Source organism: Tigriopus californicus, chromosome 3 (genome assembly GCF_007210705.1).
Source record: "Tigriopus californicus strain San Diego chromosome 3, Tcal_SD_v2.1, whole genome shotgun sequence".
Lineage (NCBI taxonomy): Eukaryota > Metazoa > Arthropoda > Copepoda > Harpacticoida > Harpacticidae > Tigriopus > Tigriopus californicus.
In genome coordinates, this window is record NC_081442.1 from 11,145,952 (window position 1) to 11,164,801 (window position 18,850).

Sequence of the window (18,850 nt, forward strand, 5' to 3'; positions counted from 1 at the left end):
TCTGAAGGTAGCTCATGTTGTTCCAATTTTCAAAGGGGGAGATAAGTCACTCCCCAGTAACTACAGGCCAATTTCTCTCACTTCGAATATTCCGCAGGTGTTTGAGAAGATCATGAAGTTCAAACTTGTTGAATTTCTTGATATACATGAAGTCCTTCCTCCTAGCCAGCATGGGTTCCGAGCACATTTTAGCACGGTTACCCAACTGATTGAGCATATAGAGCAGGTTATTGAGGGACTGGAGAGCCATGAATCAGTCGATGTAGTTTATCTCGACTTTGCCAAGGCCTTTGACAAGGTAGATCATGGCCTTTTAGTTAACAGGCTCCATGAGATTGGGATCCAAGGCAAGGTTCTCAATTGGCTAAGAAGTTTCATTTGTGGTAGGAAACAATTAGTTAAGGTTGAGGGATCCCTTAGTGACATACATGATGTCAAGTCGGGTGTCCCTCAGGGCTCCATTTTGGGTCCTCTCCTTTTCATTATCTTCATTGCTCCGCTTCAGAAGCTTGGTAGTAGTAATGTCAGTATCTCTTCTTATGCTGATGATACAAAATTGGTAGTTGGTAGGAATGGTCAGGATTCCGGTTGTCTGGCAAAGGTCCTAGACCAAATTTATTCCTGGGTTGCTGCGAGTAACATGGCCTTGAATGGAATGAAATTCCGTTCAATGACCTTTGGGTCGACGCCATTAGACACTCCACTATTAGATGATGAAGGTAAGGACATTGAGCAGGTCTCATCCATGAAGGATTTAGGTGTAGTCCTCCAAGATAATGGAAAGTTCGATGAGCATATCCAGTTGAAAGTTGGTAAGGCTTTTCAAACATGTGGTTGGATATATCGCACGTTTAAGTCCAGAGATAGTGTCACGATGCTAACTCTGTACAAGTCGATTGTTCAGCCGCATCTTGAATATGCCTCTCCCATTTGGGCTCCAATTAGTTCAGCAGGTTTGCAAAAGCTCGAGCAGGTCCAAAGATGTTTTACTAGGAACATTGAAGATATGAGAGAGCTCTCGTATTGGGAGAGGTTAGAAAGGTTGGGATTGTACAGTACTCAGAGAAGGTACGAAAGGTATCTGATATTGTACGTTTTCAAAAGCATTCATGAGCTTTGTCCCAACCCAGGATTTAGGGTCAATTGTAGTGACCGTAGAGGCTTAATGTGCGTTTTGAGAGCACCTTCAAGCCCTCGAGAATCCAGGCTAGTTAAAACAATGAAGTCCAACTCTCTTCTTTCTCGGGCTCCTTCATTGTTCAATTTGCTGCCCTCAAATATTCGTAGGGTTTATGTAGGCGTTGATCCAGTAGCAGGATTTAAGTCAGACTTGGACAAGTTTTTGACTAAAATTCCGGATCAACCTTATATTCAAGGATTAGCCAGATCAGCCAACTCCAATTCGTTGGTCGATCAAATAATATATATAAATAAAAGTCAAGTATAATAAATAATCTTCTCGTCTTGAACTGCTGGGATTCCAATCCCGGTAGCGGTAAGGAAGTCCGCACAAAAAAAAAAATTGCGCGGTCGCCATCATTTTCAGGGTCAACATTTTCTAATGTAGTTTTTGATAATTGTTTCTCAAAAGCATGACAGTGGTATGCTAATATGATGGCAGATTGAAAGTCTATCACATGTCAAAGCCTTTTTACTTTATCATAATCTGGGCCAGCAGGAAAATACCTCTGAGCAGAATATAACTCTCAAGCCAATGTCTTGAAAATTTCTTATCTAATGTGAGCTTGACTACCCGCAGAATTTCAAAATAACCAAATTGTCTCCACGATGGATTTATCCGGTGTTTTTGGTTCCGTTGACATTTTTATCGAAAGGCAATGAATTGTCAGCCCAATGTTTTCTTTTAGATTTTATCTAACTTTATCTGCTTAAAAGAACGAGGCAAAAAGCAAAATTAGTCACACTTGAAAAATGATAAACAGACCTCGAATAAAAGTCGAAACCTGAAAAAATTGAATTAAAAAAAGATTGTCGAGACAAATTTCCAACTTTTCTTAGCAATTTTTTTCGACTCTTTCGACATTTTTCCCATTATCTTTTACAATTTAGAACATTTTCAGCCGTTTCGTCATTTACACTTATTTGCTTTAAAAAAAAAAAAGCTGTGACTTTTTGGGACCTTTTCATTTACTTTTGTGCCGCATGATTAGATGAAGAATTAGATCCTTGGCCAGATCTTTTTGGTCGATTGCGCAAGAGGCATGTCTTCTAAAGTTAACGTGACGTCACACGTGGCACTTAATTCTCGTCGTATGTACATTGCGTCATTCTCAGTGCAGCTCAGTTAGATTTTAGCTGGTCCTCCCCTAACAAGTATGAGGGAGGGCCCGTATTACGGTTATCATTCAAAACACCAATTAAACATTGGTCATTGTGAAACGTATACAATGACACAAGGTTAAGGAAAATGAGTCATTCTTTAATGATCTTGGAAGCAGCTTGGTTGGCTATTTTCTATGGGCAGCAATTCGGTTAGATCATCGTCCGAAGTGATTGGTGCGCATTTCAGGTACTGATTCACGCCGACATTGGGCCTAATTAATCATTTAATTGATCGATTGACTACTTTGGGATTTCTTTTCTCTTCCTTGGCTTTCAGCTACAAACGTGCCATCGAGTTTGATCTAAGTCCTGGTTACTGGGGGAACCAGGCCAAGCAAGCACTTCATGGGCCACAATTACCTCTCAGAACCTGAGTGGCCATGGCAAAAAAGCAATGGCCACTCAATTCCCCCTACATGACCACCTACGAATAGTCCTTGCTCTTACAATCAAACCACAATCTAAGTCTATTAGGCATTTTATGTTCCTTGCCTTTCCCCTGTCTTCGTTGTTTCTTTTACTTTTTATGTTCTCTCCTTTTACTCCCTTATATTTATTTATTTTTATTCAGGGCAATACTCCGAAATACTCCTATTACTATGATCAATCATTTGTGTCTCAGTATTGTGTCAGAGTGGCCTAAATGAATAAACAAACAAACCTTTCCCTTCACTCGCTTGTTGCCCTTTGTTGTCTTATTTCCTCTGATTCCCTTATTCCTGTCGTTTCCACCTCCCTCAAACTTATCACCCCACGCCAAGTTGATCAAGCGTCCAGATTAGGATTCTCAAACAATCCCTGGATATATATTGGGTTCAAATCCCGGTACAGGAAATAGGCTTTCATTCATGTACCCATGGTTATTGTTAGTAAATTTTACGATGGTCTACGTAAGATTGAAAAATTGCAGGCATGAGCCATTTTAAGTATTTGGGATCGGCTCAAATCCCTAGAACTATACAATGTTCAAGGAGGATACGAGCGATATATGATTATCTATATATTTAAATGCCTCCATGGCTTTTGCCACAACCCAGGAGTTTTACACACATTGAGCGATAGAAGCGGCATTAGCTGTTGTTGAATCGAATGTATTTCGGTTTTAATTCCTAACAAGATAAGGTTCCTTAAAGCCATGTTGCTTGTAACTAAGGATATTAAGAATTTTTTGACCTTTATGACAGTCCAATACAAAATGGAACATATACAAATGTGTAAACAAATATGTACTATTCGACATTGAGCGAATTCGATGGACAACAAGGTCTTGAAAAATCATAAAGCCGGTTTTGTCTTGAGCAGAGGCCCTGTCTTGTTTAACCTCTTGCCAGTAGCTCTCCGACAATTCTACGATCTAGATGAACCTTTGTTAAGTTTTAAGACGATTTTGATCTATTTTTGCAATCGTTACCTGACACCAACCTTACGTTCAGGGATGTTTCAGAGCGGTAAACTCGACCTCATGGGACCAAATGATGATTTACCAAAATGAAATTGTCATCCGATGTATGCTGTTGTTTCACAAAAATGGAACGAGGTTTCAAAATTGAAACAATGGAATAGACCACTTTTTGGCATTTGATGCTAACAAAATGTCTACTAATACGAATGCCCCACGAAAAATAATCCCCATATTGCCTCGAATTTGAGAAATATTCATGTTGCTCAATGATTAGAAATTGCACCCATTTTATGACAAATGCCGGGAGAAACAAATTTAATATGGTTTTACTGTCAATACCCACATGTCTAATGTTTCAAAATCTGAAATTGTTACATTCTGCGTAGGAAACTTGTCTGAGGGTCTGTCTTCTTGTGAATGATGGATCGATTACAACTACTTATTTTTGATGATTTCATCATTGATCGATTAGAATTGTTTTTGGATTAAAAAGGCGAATTATAGACAAAGACATGCAACGCACAAATTGGTATTTACGACCACTGGGATTGGACTTGGGAAACTAGAATGTTTTTGATACCTTGCTTTCAAAAAAGGGTTTCTAAAGTAAACTCCCTCTCTGCTAATGATTGTTTGGGGTTTATTATGAAACTGCTAAGATACAGGGTGCGTGAGCAAAATCTGAACACTCAGTAGAATCCTAATTTCCCGCTTTCTAGGACAGCTAGAGACCTACGCATTCTCTTATTTGAAAGAAGATATACCAGCTCAACGATAACATTTGGTGATCTTTTTGATAAAATTGGTCTGAATTGGCAAAGAGGCATCAAGTTTCCAATTTGGTCCACGCTGGAGTCTCTATTTCAGCTATATTCAAGGCCACCAACGTCACAAGAACTATAGTTTATACATGGGACAGTACTTGGGCCTGAAAAGCTATCTCAGAACTGTCAGGCAGTTGCCGACCACAGCCACGAAGGAGAAGAGGCTAATCAGGTGCAAAAAAAAGTCCTCAATGTCTTGAAGAACAATAGTTTCATTGTGAAGATCTTCTTCTGACCCAGACGCTCTCTTCAGGCGAGGAGCAAATCGGAAATTTGACGCTTCTTTGCTAATTCAGACTCCATGTGCGACTTTATCAAAGAGATCACCAAATGTCATCGTTGAGCGAGTTTATCCTCTTTCCAAAATAAGAAACTGTAGGTCTTTAACGATCTTTGAAAGCGGGAAATTAAAATTCTATTGGGTGTTCAGATTTTGCTGACTCAGCCGACGTGTCGTCCTTAGGCTTGTAATAGAAAGTATGAATACATTATCAAAAGAATAAAATAGGATAGTTATGTCTGGCACCACTCAACGAGTTTGCTCAAATGTCAAGACTTCTAGTTCTTTTTTTGAGGAACAATTTTGGATGAATAAGCATCTTGGTAAATAGCTTAGTTTACTATATAAAATCACTAATGATACATTGTAAAGTATCATGGTCCACAACTGTGCCTAACAACATTTTCAGTGCTCTTAATTAAGCACTGACATAAAGTTTTATAAATATCTTTTTTGCAGATACTTAGTTATTACATCTTGAAAGTTGTGTTTTGCGGTAGATCGAAGAATAGCTATACTTTAAGTGATTGTCAAGACCAATGATGTACTTCTTTGATGGAATAAAAAATAAATGATATTCTCTAATTTTCGTAAACATTTCTTCAAAAGTTAAGAACAATCAACGTTGGCAATTCTAACTTAAGGCGGCTTTACACTAGGAAGGAAAACCGAGATTGAATCCGGTTTGAAGATTCAAGTGGGGCTAGTGCTGGGGCGAGTTCGGCAAACGACTCAAGTCCAGTAGAGGACTCCAGCCTTTCACTATACTCAAGACAAACAAAAAGACTCGTACATTAAAAACTCGCCCCAGTACTAGACCTACTTCAAACTTCAAACTGGATTCAATCTCGGTTTTCCATCCTAGTGTAAAGGCGCCCTTATGTATTCAGAATCTGAAATTGCCAATTTTTTTTCTTGGAGTGTGGAGCTACACTAGTCGGGCATGACTTTGAATATTACAACGATACATCTAAACGTTTTTTTGCAGTCTTCCTTACCGCTTCTGGGATTGGAATCCCAGCAATTCAAGACGAGAATTTTTTTCATTTTACTCAACTTTTATTCATATATATTATTTGATCGAACAACAAATTAGAGTTGGCTGATTGGGCTAACCCTTGAATATAGGGTTAATCGGGAATTGTAGTCAAAAACTTAAATCCTGCTACAGGATCAACGCCTACATACGCCCTACGAATATTTGAAGGCAGCAAATTGAACAATGAACGAGCCCGACAAAGACTGGATTCTCGAGGGCTTGAAGGCGCTCTCAAAACGCACGTTCAGCCTCTACGGTCTCCACAATTGACCCTAAATCCTGGGTTGGGACAAAGCTCGTGAATGCTTTTGAAAACGTACAATATCAGATACCTTTCGTACCTTCTCTGAACACTGTACAGCCCCAACTTGTTTAGTCTCTCCCAATACGAGAGCTCTCTCATATCCTCAATGTTCCTAGTAAAACATCTTTGGACTTGTTCGAGCTTCTGCAAACCTGATGAACTCATTGGAGCCCAATTGGGTGAAGCATATTCCAGATGCGGCTGGACAGTTGACTTGTACAGAGCTAGTATCATGATGCTATCTCTGGACTTAAACGTGCGATATATCCAACCACATATTTGAAAAGCTTTACCAACTTTCAACTAGAGATGCTCATCGAACTTTCTATTATTTTGGAGGACTACACCTAAATCTTTCACAAATGAGACTTGTTCCATATCTTTACCTCCATTATCTACGTGTGGAGTATTCAAAGGAGTTGACCCCAAAGCCATTGAGCGGAATTTCATTCCACTCAGTGCCATGTTACTCGCAGCAACCCAAGAGTAAATTCGGTGTGGGACCTTTGCCAGACAACCGGAATCCTGACCATTCCTACCAACTACCAATTTTGTATCTTCACCATAGGAAGAGATACTGACATTACTACTAACAACCTTCTGAAGCGGAGCTGTAACGCTCGAATCAAGTCTAACGAGATCAAGATACGAGACTTAGTATCACCTAGAAAAATGAAACAAGTGTCGGTCCAGATGGTAAGTCATAGACTGCCTTTTATTCATGAGAAACAGCTTTATATACACAACGGGAACAGGGAAGAGGCAAAGCTTAAGGTGCGTGTTCCAAGTCTGTCGCAACATGTTGGAGCATAGAGTCCCTCTTTGGGATCAGGGTTATGTTCTCTCATGACGATGCTGTAGTTCGTATACAGAGCAATGAAGATGATGAAAAGGAGAGGACCCAAAATGGAGCCCTGAGGAAAACCTGACTTGACAAAATATATGTCTCTAAGGGACCCTTCAACCGTAACCAATTGGTTCCCACCATAAATGAAACTTCTTAGCCAATTGAGAACCTTGCCTTGGATCCCAATCTCATGGAGCCTGTTAACTAAAAGGCCATGATCTACCTTGTCAAAGGCCTTGGCAAAGTCGAGATAAACTACATCGACTGATTCATGGATCTCCAATCCCTCAATAACCTGCTCTATATGCTCAATCAGTTGGGTAACCGTGCTAAAATGTGCTCGGAACCCATGCTGGCTAGGAGGAAGGACTTCATGTATATCAAGAAATTCAACAAGTTTGAACTTCATGATCTTCTCAAACACCTTGGCAATATTGGAAGTGAGAGAAATCGGCCTATGGTTACTGGGGAGCGGCTTATCTCCCCCTTTGAAAATTGGAACAACAGGAGCTAGCTTCAGAGAGGAGGAGAACTTGCCCTGGTCCAAGATGCAACGCATCAAGTACGAGAAAACAGGAGCAAGAACCTGTGAGCATCTCATCAGAAACTGAGATGTCACCCCATGTGGGCCAGGAGAGGTCGAGGGTCACAGGTCCCTGATGGCCTCTAAGGCATCTTGATCTGTAACTACAAGGTCATCTAAACGCTCAACTTGACAAGCCTTGCCAACCTCAACAGACTCCTCTTCAGAGCAAAGAGGTGTTGCTTCTAAACTCAGCGGGGTTGAAAACACATTAGAGAACTGATCTCCAAGTATGTTGACCATCGACTCTACATTCTCTATGGCTTCCCCATTCACCTCGAAAGGCTCAACAGGGTGTTTCATCTTTCTCTTAGAGTTTGCATAAGAGCCTTCGGATTCGACCTCATCTCTTGAAGTACTCTACCTCCCTTTTTCAACTGATCTGTCTCAATGGAGGCCTTAATTCTGACTTGGATCAACTCCAACTTTCTTTGAAGGCTATCCGCAACTACTGGATTCAAATTGCTCTAGAGTCTTTTTGCTAGTTTGCAACTCTTTTTGAACAAAATCTTCCTATACTTCGGAATTTTAGACTACCTCCGCCCTGTGGAACACATTCAGAGATTGCTGTAGTGGAACAGACGTCCTTGAACTTAGCCAGACCGACCTTTTTGACCGGTCTTACTCTAGAGCACGCCGGCTTTTGAGTAATGGTCGACCCTATCTCGAGAACATGATGATCTGACAGATTACTAGGTATCACATGGACATACTGGATCAGGTCAGGGTCATTGGAAAAAAACAAGTCGAGAACGCTAATCTCTCTAGTGGCTACACCAACATGTTGGGATAAATTGCACAAGGGTAATTGGGAGAGGGTAAAAGGGGAGGAGAAGAGGGAGGAGGAACTCTGGCCGCCACCTGAGCATACGATCTAGAAGATGCGTGGGGCTCATGGCGACCAGAGGGGGGCTTAGGGCTACAAAGTTTGGGCAGAAGAGAGGTTAAAGGAATTGAGGGTGAGGTTGTAGGAGAGGGAGGGGAACAAGGGGAGGGAAATAGGGAAGGAGAGAGGAAAGGGATGGGGTAAGTCTGTTGAGAGACTTGACAATGAGGTGGAGACAACTGCTGTCTCTTCCTCCTAATGCCCCTGAGATGGGCCTTTGTGCATTTGAAATTGAGGCATACCTTGTGCCTCAAAGATCTCATGCACATAAATGGGTGGAAAAAGCTACACCCCTGCTTGGAACAGCCCTTCTCTTGGAATTTGAGAGGGCCAAACTCTCTAAGTTTGGGATACCATTCTGGGTGACCCTTTCCCTGCCTTTTTGCATCTCTGTCGTTTATGGACATTGCAAATTTCGAGAGGACGGAAGTTTTGAAAAATGCTTGACAAGAAGAGAGCGACTAAAGTTTTGTTATCAAAAAATGTTCTGTTGCCATTAGCAAGGCTTTGTAGAGTACTGTTTTGATAGAGCATCCGCTTTCCAATTTGCGAATCCTGGTTCGATCCCAGGCTAGCTGAGTTCAAGCTTCTTTGCGGTAGTCAAATTGCAGCACGAGTTGCCCCTTTAACACCTAAATGGGCGAACCTGCGGTCATTCTCGAGGGTGAGGTAATAATTACTGTTGGCTGTGACAACGAAGCGGGAATATTCCTCAATTGGAACATCCATAAATCACATGGCAGGCCGAGCGAGAGAGCTGCCTTCTGACTTCTTAACAGCAAAAAAAGCAATGTTCTGTTGTCATATTTTGCATGTATCTATTTTCATATTTTTATGGTATTACAAAGTGTTCACGAATGCATGGGACATGCAGAGGGTTCGACAAGGACAACGTTTCGAGCCCAAAATGGAGGCAGGAATGAAATTTCTGCAAGGTGTCCAAAAGTACTTTTTGTCCGAGGGCACCACATTTTGCGAAAAAAAAAACTATGTGAAGACCTTTTACATCCTCCCTCATTCCTTACATCCACAGTAATTTACACAAACATAAATTTCTAGAATTTTTCTCGAATTCTTTGGTCAGAGTTGAATTGGTTTTGTCTTCTAATAAATTTGTTACTGATCTGGCAAGTTGCAGCACTCCACTGAGTAATGCCAAAGACCCACGTGATCGGACCAATGAGTATAATAATTTGTCTGGAGTCCACAAATCACTTGATTGGTACCACAGGACTTCTCATGCCACGTACCACCTTGATTTTCCTCACAATCGGATCTCAACCAGGTGTTCGTTTCAGCGCAAAACAACTCTGCACACACCAGACCATAATCATCTAGAAAGATTGGCACATAACTAATATAGTGTGCGTATTACATTTTTCCTCTTTTTAACGAGGTTATATTGAGCAAAACAGAAGAATCCTATTGCAATGTTTATGAAGAAAAGGTTGGAGCCATGCCTTCAGGCGTTTTTTGGTTCTTCTAGGGAATCCTGGTTCTTATCCCTGTAAAAGGACTTGCATTTTGTTTAACTGCCGTTGTTTCTGTCCACCACATACCTTAGTCAAACATCAAATGATACCAAATTCAATCACAATTTCGCTGTTTGATGTTGAATACCTCAGGGTCGTAAAACAACATTAAAAATAATGCCCATCTAAGCCTCAAATACTTTGGCCTCACCGTTTCCTTTAATTTTTATAAGCTTTTTATAAGCGTTCTCTTGCATCACGTGTTTTTTCTTGAAGGGCAACCATCAATAACTTCATTTATACATACAGATCGACGAAGGGCGCTGCGATCGCATATTTTGGGCAACTATGGTACAAATTTGAATCGTTGACGGCTCGTCCAAATTCTGAGTAAAAACTCCTAATACGACTCCTTGTCAAGCAATTACTCTGCTCTAGCACGTTTCATAAAACGGGTTTGAGCAAGCTGTCTGACCACATTTTTAAGAAAGAAATTATGAAGGGGTTAAAATGGGGCTCAAGTTAAAGTTTTCATCCATGTGGTGGAAACACTTAACTGAAAGGCAAGGAACAAGCCTCAGTTCAAGCTGACCTCCAGATGTGTCGGGATTAACTTGATTACGTAAAGGTGCAATCATGTCGCCCAAATTCAAGCAGATTGTTGGGAGATTGAAACGAAATTCTGAATGCCTCATCATTGCGTTGCAATTTGGGATACATTTTGCTGCACTTACGAGATGCGTTGCAAAACAATGGCAATCAAAAGAATATGTGATTTGCTCTGCTAATGTCCAAATATTTTTTTGACATATTCCGTGTGTTGTGCCCCCACAAAGCAAGGTTTATTGTTCTACGGCTTTTCTACGCGTATATTTGTAAGATTCAACAGAAATTAAAATAAAGAAACAAGAATAACAAACGTTTCATGTGCATAATTCAACCTGCATAAAGTGAGATTTCAATAAACGTCATTGTCTCTTGCCAACTAGCGTCAGTTGACCTGAAAACATGCTCATCCAGTACAGCTCTTGTTGAGCTTAAGCAATCTGGTTACTTGGTTTTCTATGAGGGCAGCTTTCATTACATCATGACTAACAAACCTCGGGGCTTTTGTCTAGTAGGCATTAAATATGTGAGTGCAAGGGAAGCAACTTTATAGGGACCCTCATTTACAATGTCAAACACCCCAAACGAAATAAGAAAGAGGCACAGAAGATTGCTAAATGAACTACTCTTGACATGCCACAAACACAATTTTATTTTGTTAACTGAATTACCAAGTAAACATAAAATCTTAGAACTAGCGTATTTGAAAGCTCCATCTTAAAAAAAATCTGTAATAATTACACTCTGTTATTATCAATTGTCATTTTCATTGGGTGAAAATAGCGCCCTCTACATCATCTAGGTATGGGAAAACTAAGGCCCTGAATTTAGAAACAACAGAATGTGTTGTAAAATGCCATATTTTATCAAGTTATGCTTCGCTGAACAATTTGTTGCTTAAGCATTGTGACACAATTAATATCATTAATTCTTCTGGGAAAAGTTTCAATGCGCGGAAGATTAGAATTCCTAACACTTATCCATATGGCTTCCAAATATGAACCAAGCAAGGAGTTTATACTGTATTCTTGATATCACTTGAACACTTTTGCCATTTCTCATAAGATCTTCATAACACTTGGATTTTCATGAACAAAGTAAAAGTATTAGTGCCAGAATTCTTTATTTTACTCTGAGCTGTTCATGGTTGTTTGTCCGCAATTAGAATAGACAGAGGGAGCTGTTTGACCTGGTGAATTGCTCTATGTGTGTGCGAATATGCTGAGAACGAAGTCAGATGCATAAGAAGCCAGATCTTAGATATATCAAACAGTCTAAGGTGCAGTGTCAAAGGGACAAAATCTTCTCGCAAGGTATTGTAACTTCATATTCTTGTGTCTTGTTACCAAAACAGAGGTTGTCCTTTTCCTTTACTTATTGCTTGATAAGAAGGCAAATTACAAAGCTCCAAGAAAATATAGCCAATTCCTAATAAGAGTTTTTAGCATCATTCAATTTTCCATCACAGGCTTTAGGGAGCTCGGACTCTACACTGGTTAGACTTTATTTTTTATTATGAAATAGCCAAGAATCAGCAGCCAATAGCGCTAATCTTAAAACCATTCCCACTTTTCTCTATGCGGGTCATAAGCCACAGAGGTGCTTGGGCTCATCCAGGTGACCTGTTGGACCGGCAATTGAGTTCTAACTATTTTCAAGTCCACTAAGGCCTTCAATTGCAACCAAGTGACAGACCGAGGACATTGAGGATGTCACAAGCTGCAACAGCAGATAAACGCCTCATTTCTGCCAATCTGGAGATGAGCCTCCAAAACATTGCGGCGTCTACCGGTTATACTTGATGATTGCACTGTTGACGTTTACCAAATCTTTGAGCCAACACTTTCATCACTTGGCCTGGACATAGATTTCTAGCCCATGGATGTCGGAAGACCGACCCCTCGGTTGGCTATACAATACAATAAACTGGTTTGTGATCAATTCCCAGGAGACCATCCACTGCACTGTTTTACCAAGGCCAAGTGGGGAAAGTTTTGCCCCAAGGATTTGGTAAGCGTCAACAATGCAATTTGTATATTTTTTCCCTAGTGGCATTAAGTTCGGCATTCTAATCTGAAACAATTTTACTACCGATTTACACTTTTATTGACATATGCCATCACTAGCGGAATATCGGAAACCCGTCAGTTAGTCACAATAGGTACTCCTGATTTTTCTTCAATCAAAACAGGGCCACTTTTTTGGTCAAACCTAACCTTTTACGTTATGTTGGAAGCTGTTGGTGCTTCAACTTTCCTAGCTTTTGGGTAATACTGATTTTGAAAATTTATTTGATCCCATCACTAGTAGGAGCGTAATCTGGCATTTTGAATTAAGTTCAATCGACCTAGGCCTGATTTGACCTTCTTACTTCCCAACGCTCCTTTGTCTGGAATGGCCCGACCCCTGGCTTTAGTGAAGCCTTGGGGACAGGTCGATGTGGGAGCACCATAGCCATTGGAGGAGTGTTCTTTACTCCTTAGGATTTGGTTACTGGGATCATTGCATGTGAGTCGCATCCCATCGATCCCATTGTCCTCAACCAGAGTGGCAAAATAAATCACGTGAAAGGAATTGGGACAGTATTCCCAATTATCACCACCAGTGCCGCCCAAACCAAAAGCTAACATTCAAAAGAAAAAAATATGACAAGCCATCAGTAGTATATAGCAAAGTTCGCAAAGAGTCTGATCTATTTACATGTCAAACTCTGACTTGTTCGAGATTGGTTTGCAGTTAGTAGAAAATCACTAATCTAACCTCTCGATGAAGTTGCGTGATGTTGGGTGGGAAATTTGCCAAACAATCCCCCTCTTAAACTTGAACAACCATACCATAGCCCCGATTTATAAAAAAGATTATCATAAAAGAGTTGTCTGATTTCTGTCAAATTGCGGAAGTACGATCGCCTTACCTTCATCAAGAGGTTGTATAGGATTTTATTGCTTATTGTGTGAATCTCGAACAAGACCGAGTTTGTCTAGTTAATAACTAGTTAAATGAGGACGCAACGAGTTCAATAGCTTACGTACATCCAGCTAGACATGGGACAAAATAGAAAGGAGCTTATGAAAAGAAGGCTGCAGAATTTGAGGTCACGGTTTATGTCTCACTCACCACGACAAGTCTTATCGCAGGTGTTTTCTTCATAGCTGGGGTTTGGACATGGGTCTCCTCCAAACTGAGGCTCTGGATTATCGCAAGTCCGATTTCGGTTAATTTCTCCAGGACCGCAAAAGCGAGAGCAGTCTGACCACGCGGTCCAATCACTCCAATGACCATGAACTAAGGGGTATTAAGACCTCAATTGCACGTATTGCTCAAATTGGCAAACAATGTATTTTTGTTTTTATTTATCAGTTTTTAAATGATTGCGTTTTGGCTTTTGTTTTATCAAATTGGAAGCAAAATGAGTATCCGTCCTGTTGTGAGACAAAAATCACGGTCAACGGCGAGGAGCTAAAAATAAGATTGATCAATTGAAAAATTATAAATAAATGAAGAAATAATAGCCCGTAGAACCCGCCTCTGTCATCTTTACCACTGCAAGCTAAGGTCGGAAGGTGGAGCAAACACTTTGATTGAATCTGGTGGGGAAATAGGCAAACCTTGTTCATGGCCTCTTTGGAGCAATTGCCGGTATTTTCATAACGTGTTTGGCAGGCTTCTCTCAAGTCACGGTGGTTTCAAAGTTTTATAAGGGTTCATGGAAAATGTAAACACATTTAGACATGTTTTCTACCTTGCAAAATCTTAAGGAGTAACTTTGATTTTATTGCGTACATAAATTTTGTCTCACATTAAAAACATATTTGCTTCAAAACATATAAAATACTACAATTTCTAAATTAGGTTTTATTGGAATTGGGAGCACATTTAGTGATTTGGACACATATTACAATGAAATGCACAGTTACATGATTTTGTGGATACCATTTTTTCAAAATAACAAAAATAATAAAAACAAAATATTGCATACTATTGGTTAAACTCTAACATCTACACAATTTTGATACCATGTTTTGGATCTTTTAGATGTACACCTACTGAATAAAACAATAATGATGTTAAAAAACAAACCCAAAATTGAGTTCATCTTCTTTTAGCTGTCATAAATCCCACAATATAGGTCAAATGGGTGAGGCTATTCATTATTCAGGTAGTGACACTATGCTTAATACAGTTTTTGATGCAATAGATGACACCTTGTTATTCCGCTTCCTAAATTTCAGCCAAAATTTGTTGCAGCTTTCTCATCTTTTTCTTAAAAGCCTCCCAAGCAATCATAAGTCAAAAGTAACTAGCTCCATGTGGAGGAATAATGATAGGTTTTCAATTGCACATAAGTCTGGAAGGTTGTTAGGCCTACAGATTTCCTTTCAAATGAAGAAAAGTTTCAATCCGTCTTACATAGGCCAATTACCTTCCCAATAGGGACTGTTAAGTCGGAATAGATCATTTTGCACTCACGACACCTGTCAAGTTTCGTTTTGTTTTGGGAGGGCGACGAAACATAAACAAAACAAACATTGCTCACATGGGATGGAAAACAAAACCATATTTATCTTCAAAATGAATCCTTTCAAGAGAAAAATTAAACCCCCGTGAAAACTAAGGATTGTGAAGACTGTTTCTCAGTTCAAAATGTAAACAATCACAGGCAGTGGGAGGGCGCGAAGAAAGCATCAAGAAACAACAACCGAAAATTTTTTCCATTGAAAAATTAAAATTAGACAAGAGAATGGTTGGAGGGCATTTTTGTTGTGTCGTTGTATGTCAAAATTTTATGAAAAAACATTCAGCTCAAGGAATCAAGTTTCATTGATTTCCTGCAAATAAAGCCAGAAGACAGTTTTGGATTCAGGCCGTGAAACGTGAGCAAGATGACCGTTGTTCCAGTAAATGGTCACCGGGACCAGGTAAGAGAAAAGGAATAGTTTATGAGTCTAAACGTCTATTTGTTTCTATAGATGCTAGGATTTGCTCAGTGCATTTCGTCCAAAATTAAAAAAGTGACAATCCGGACAGCAACCAATCATGATTGAGATGCTGATATTCAAAACTTCAGTTGCAAGAACCATTTTGGATTGTGTGGTTGACCAAGAGTATCACGACAAATGTAGAAGGCCTTCACAGGATCGCAAGCGACATGAGTATTGCAAAAGGCTAGCTCTTGGTCATTGTCAATCAATGCCCATGAATCTGTCCAAGTGAGTCTCTGGAACAATCAACGGGTTTTCAAACAGGGTCGCAATTCGCTGATGTAATTCAAGTTTAGCCTGAGTCGGAACAACAAGCTTTTTAATTGTAAGGCTCTTGAAAATGGACGACTTTTCTAATCCGAATTTATGGAGCTGTTCGGCGATAATTTTCATTTTGTCAAGATTCTACGACTCTTTCAAGAAAGCCAGTTTTTGTTCTTCTGGACGTCCCAAGAGCTGCTGGATTGATTCTCCCTTCGGATATTTTGCTTGAAGAAGATCTGAAGGACGCTTCCAAACTTGGCTTTGATCAGTTTTTCCTTCTGGACATTCATGATGGACAAAAAAATATAAGGCTGCACTGTCCACAAATACCGGCCACACATGAACATCTTGCGTCCACAACTTTTTGGTCGGAATCAAGGTCAAAGGTGAAGGTGTAAAGAGCTCCTCGAATCTTAATTGTGCAAAGAATCTTGGCTGAGATGGTCGAAAGTCGCCTTGGTCTTTGAACTTCTTGCACATTAAGTAAGTTTTGAAAAATACTATCACCGTTTTTGGCCATTCCCGCACGGAAATTAAGACCAGAAATTTTCGAGAACCCACCTACGTCAATGACGATTGCTGGGGCTAACATGGTGATAATCGAAGTTTTGAACTTAAACTGAGAAACAGTTTTCAGATCCTTAGCTTTCAACAAGGTTTCATTCTTCTCTAGAAAGGATTCACTTTGAAGATTAATATGGTTTTGATTTTCCATCCCATGTGAGCAATGTTTGTTTTGTTTATGTTTCGTCGCCCTCCCACAACAAAACGAAACTTGACAGGTGTCGTGAGTGAAAAATGATCTATTCCGACTTAACAGTCCCTATAACCAGGAAAGTCATTTCACCTATTGAGTCTAAACAGCTTATAAGGCAAAGGCCCAGAATAACGAAGTATTTCGCAAAAGAGCTTTTGTTAAAGATGTGTAAATTTCATAAAGGAACTCAATATCGTGACACACTGCAGTTCGCAAAGATTTCAAAAATTCTAGATTGGGTATTTCCCTCAAAACTCGGTGAGACAACTTTCAACCACCGTGTCGGTCGTCTCACTGGTGAGAAGTAAAATTTGATCATCGTCCGAAATAAATGTGTGAAAGTAGGAATTTGTTACGTCCCGTATGACACACCCATAAATCTTTTATGCATTGGGGATTTTATCTTCACCTTCGTCCCATTCAAGATCAAGATTAGGAATCTCATAAAGAGGGAGACATAGGTAAAGAGAGCAATAGAAAAAGAGAGAGCACGACTGCAACATATACGCAGGTGTATGCAGCACAAGTACACACAAGAATTATGTATCAAAAACGTTGGTTTGAATCCATTTAAGCTCAGATTAAAAGTTAATAACCTTCACATCTTGATTCATCTTACTAGCGTCGAATCTAAATCTACCGCTATTTTGTTGCACATTCAGGTACTGTTCGGTGTTGCAATGATTGCCGAGGTGAAATATTTTTAGTTAATAGTAAATAAGGCGTCAAAAACTTAACCCCAAATGAAATGTCTAAAAGTCATAGAGTCACGCAAAATGGCACATCCACGTGTCCAAGTGAATCATCGCAAGTTCCTTTGAAAACTTTATGATAATGTATCTGTTCATAAACCAAAATGTGATTATACCCACTTACTGGGACAATATGCCACGCAGGTGGTTGTTTCTTGTGAAATTCCGCGACAAACTGGCGGGTGCGCGCTCAAGGGAGTTGGATTGGAGCAGTTTCGAGTATGGTTGCGGAGACCTTGGTAACTGGGACCGCAGGGGCCGCTTTCAGGTACGCACACGCTCCATTCCGACCACTCAGACCACGACCCTGGTATGTAAAAGCAAGTTCAAATAATGATTGAGCATGAATAAGTTTAACTTTTTTATCCTTGCACCAAAAGTGCGCCTTAAATGAGCACCCCATGGAGAGAGAAGAGCTTCTTTAGGGCTGGATCATTTTGGTCAAGGACATTGGTGAAAATCTCAACATCTTTGATTTAACTTTTGATATTAAAGTTGGCAAAATCATATACTTGATATCCTGAGTTCATTTAGCATAATGTTGGGCTCAAATTTGATCAAGTTCATCAATTAAGCCAGATCTTGTGGTCGTATGAATTGCTTGCTCATTTGGAATAAAGTGAACGGTTTAGGAGATAATAATATTTTGCTTCCGTTCGCTGTCTACATCTCCAGAAGTCTGTGGCTGAATACATTAAATTGTACTATTACTTTCTTTATAAGTATGGTCCATGGTCGAGTATGATTTGAACGTCGTGCATTTTTCATTGGTTGCACAGTAATTAGAGATGGTACTGTACGTTTTCAAAAGCATTCATGAGCTTTGTCCCAACCCAGGATTTAGGGTCAATTGTAGTGACCGTAGGGGCTTAACGTGCGTTTTGAGAGCACCTTCAAGTCCTCGAAAATCCAGAATAGTTCGAACGATGAAGTCCACATCTCTTCTTTCTCGGGATCCTTCATTGTTTAATTTGCTAATATTCTAATATTCGTAGGGAATGCGTAGGCCTTGTTGATCCAGGTGCATCTTTCAAGTCAGACTTGGAGAAATTCTTGACTAAAATTCCTGATCAACCTTACATTCAAGGGCTAGGCAGATCCGCCAACTCGAATTCGTTGTTGGATCAGATATTACATCCATTGAAAGCTATATAAAATATGATTAATATTTATTTCATCTTGGTCGATTGGCGTTCCCATTGCTAGCTACAGGAAGGAAGTCCGCCCGCATCTCAACCACAGTGTCGGTCGTCTTAAAGTAATCTGATCGTCAAAGAATCCAGCTTACGTTTCCTTTCTTTGCATTTTACTAAATGGCTAATCTACGATGGAATCAGTTCCATGGGCTTAAAAAAGCATAAGACTAACATCACTTGACACATCAACACCAATCCTTTGAAGTAAGTAATTCCGGGCATTTCTTGATTGGAGGTTCCGACAAGTGAGGCTTGTATCACATGAATCCGTTTCCAATGAACTCACCAGGGCTTATAAGCATCCACTTGGAAT

The 18,850-nt window shown here is 40.0% G+C and overlaps 1 protein-coding gene across 1 annotated transcript; it reads right to left on the minus strand.

The window, feature by feature from the left end:
• Nucleotides 1-9,301: 9,301 nt before the first annotated feature.
• On the minus strand, nt 9,302-18,850 carry LOC131878426 (adhesion G protein-coupled receptor B3-like; the record flags this gene model as incomplete). Its single annotated transcript, XM_059224400.1, is given in 5 exon segments — nt 9,302-9,842; nt 12,958-13,209; nt 13,704-13,871; nt 17,466-17,648; nt 18,824-18,850. Coding segments are annotated over 5 exon segments (848 nt in total), but the record flags the coding sequence as incomplete, so codon positions are not given.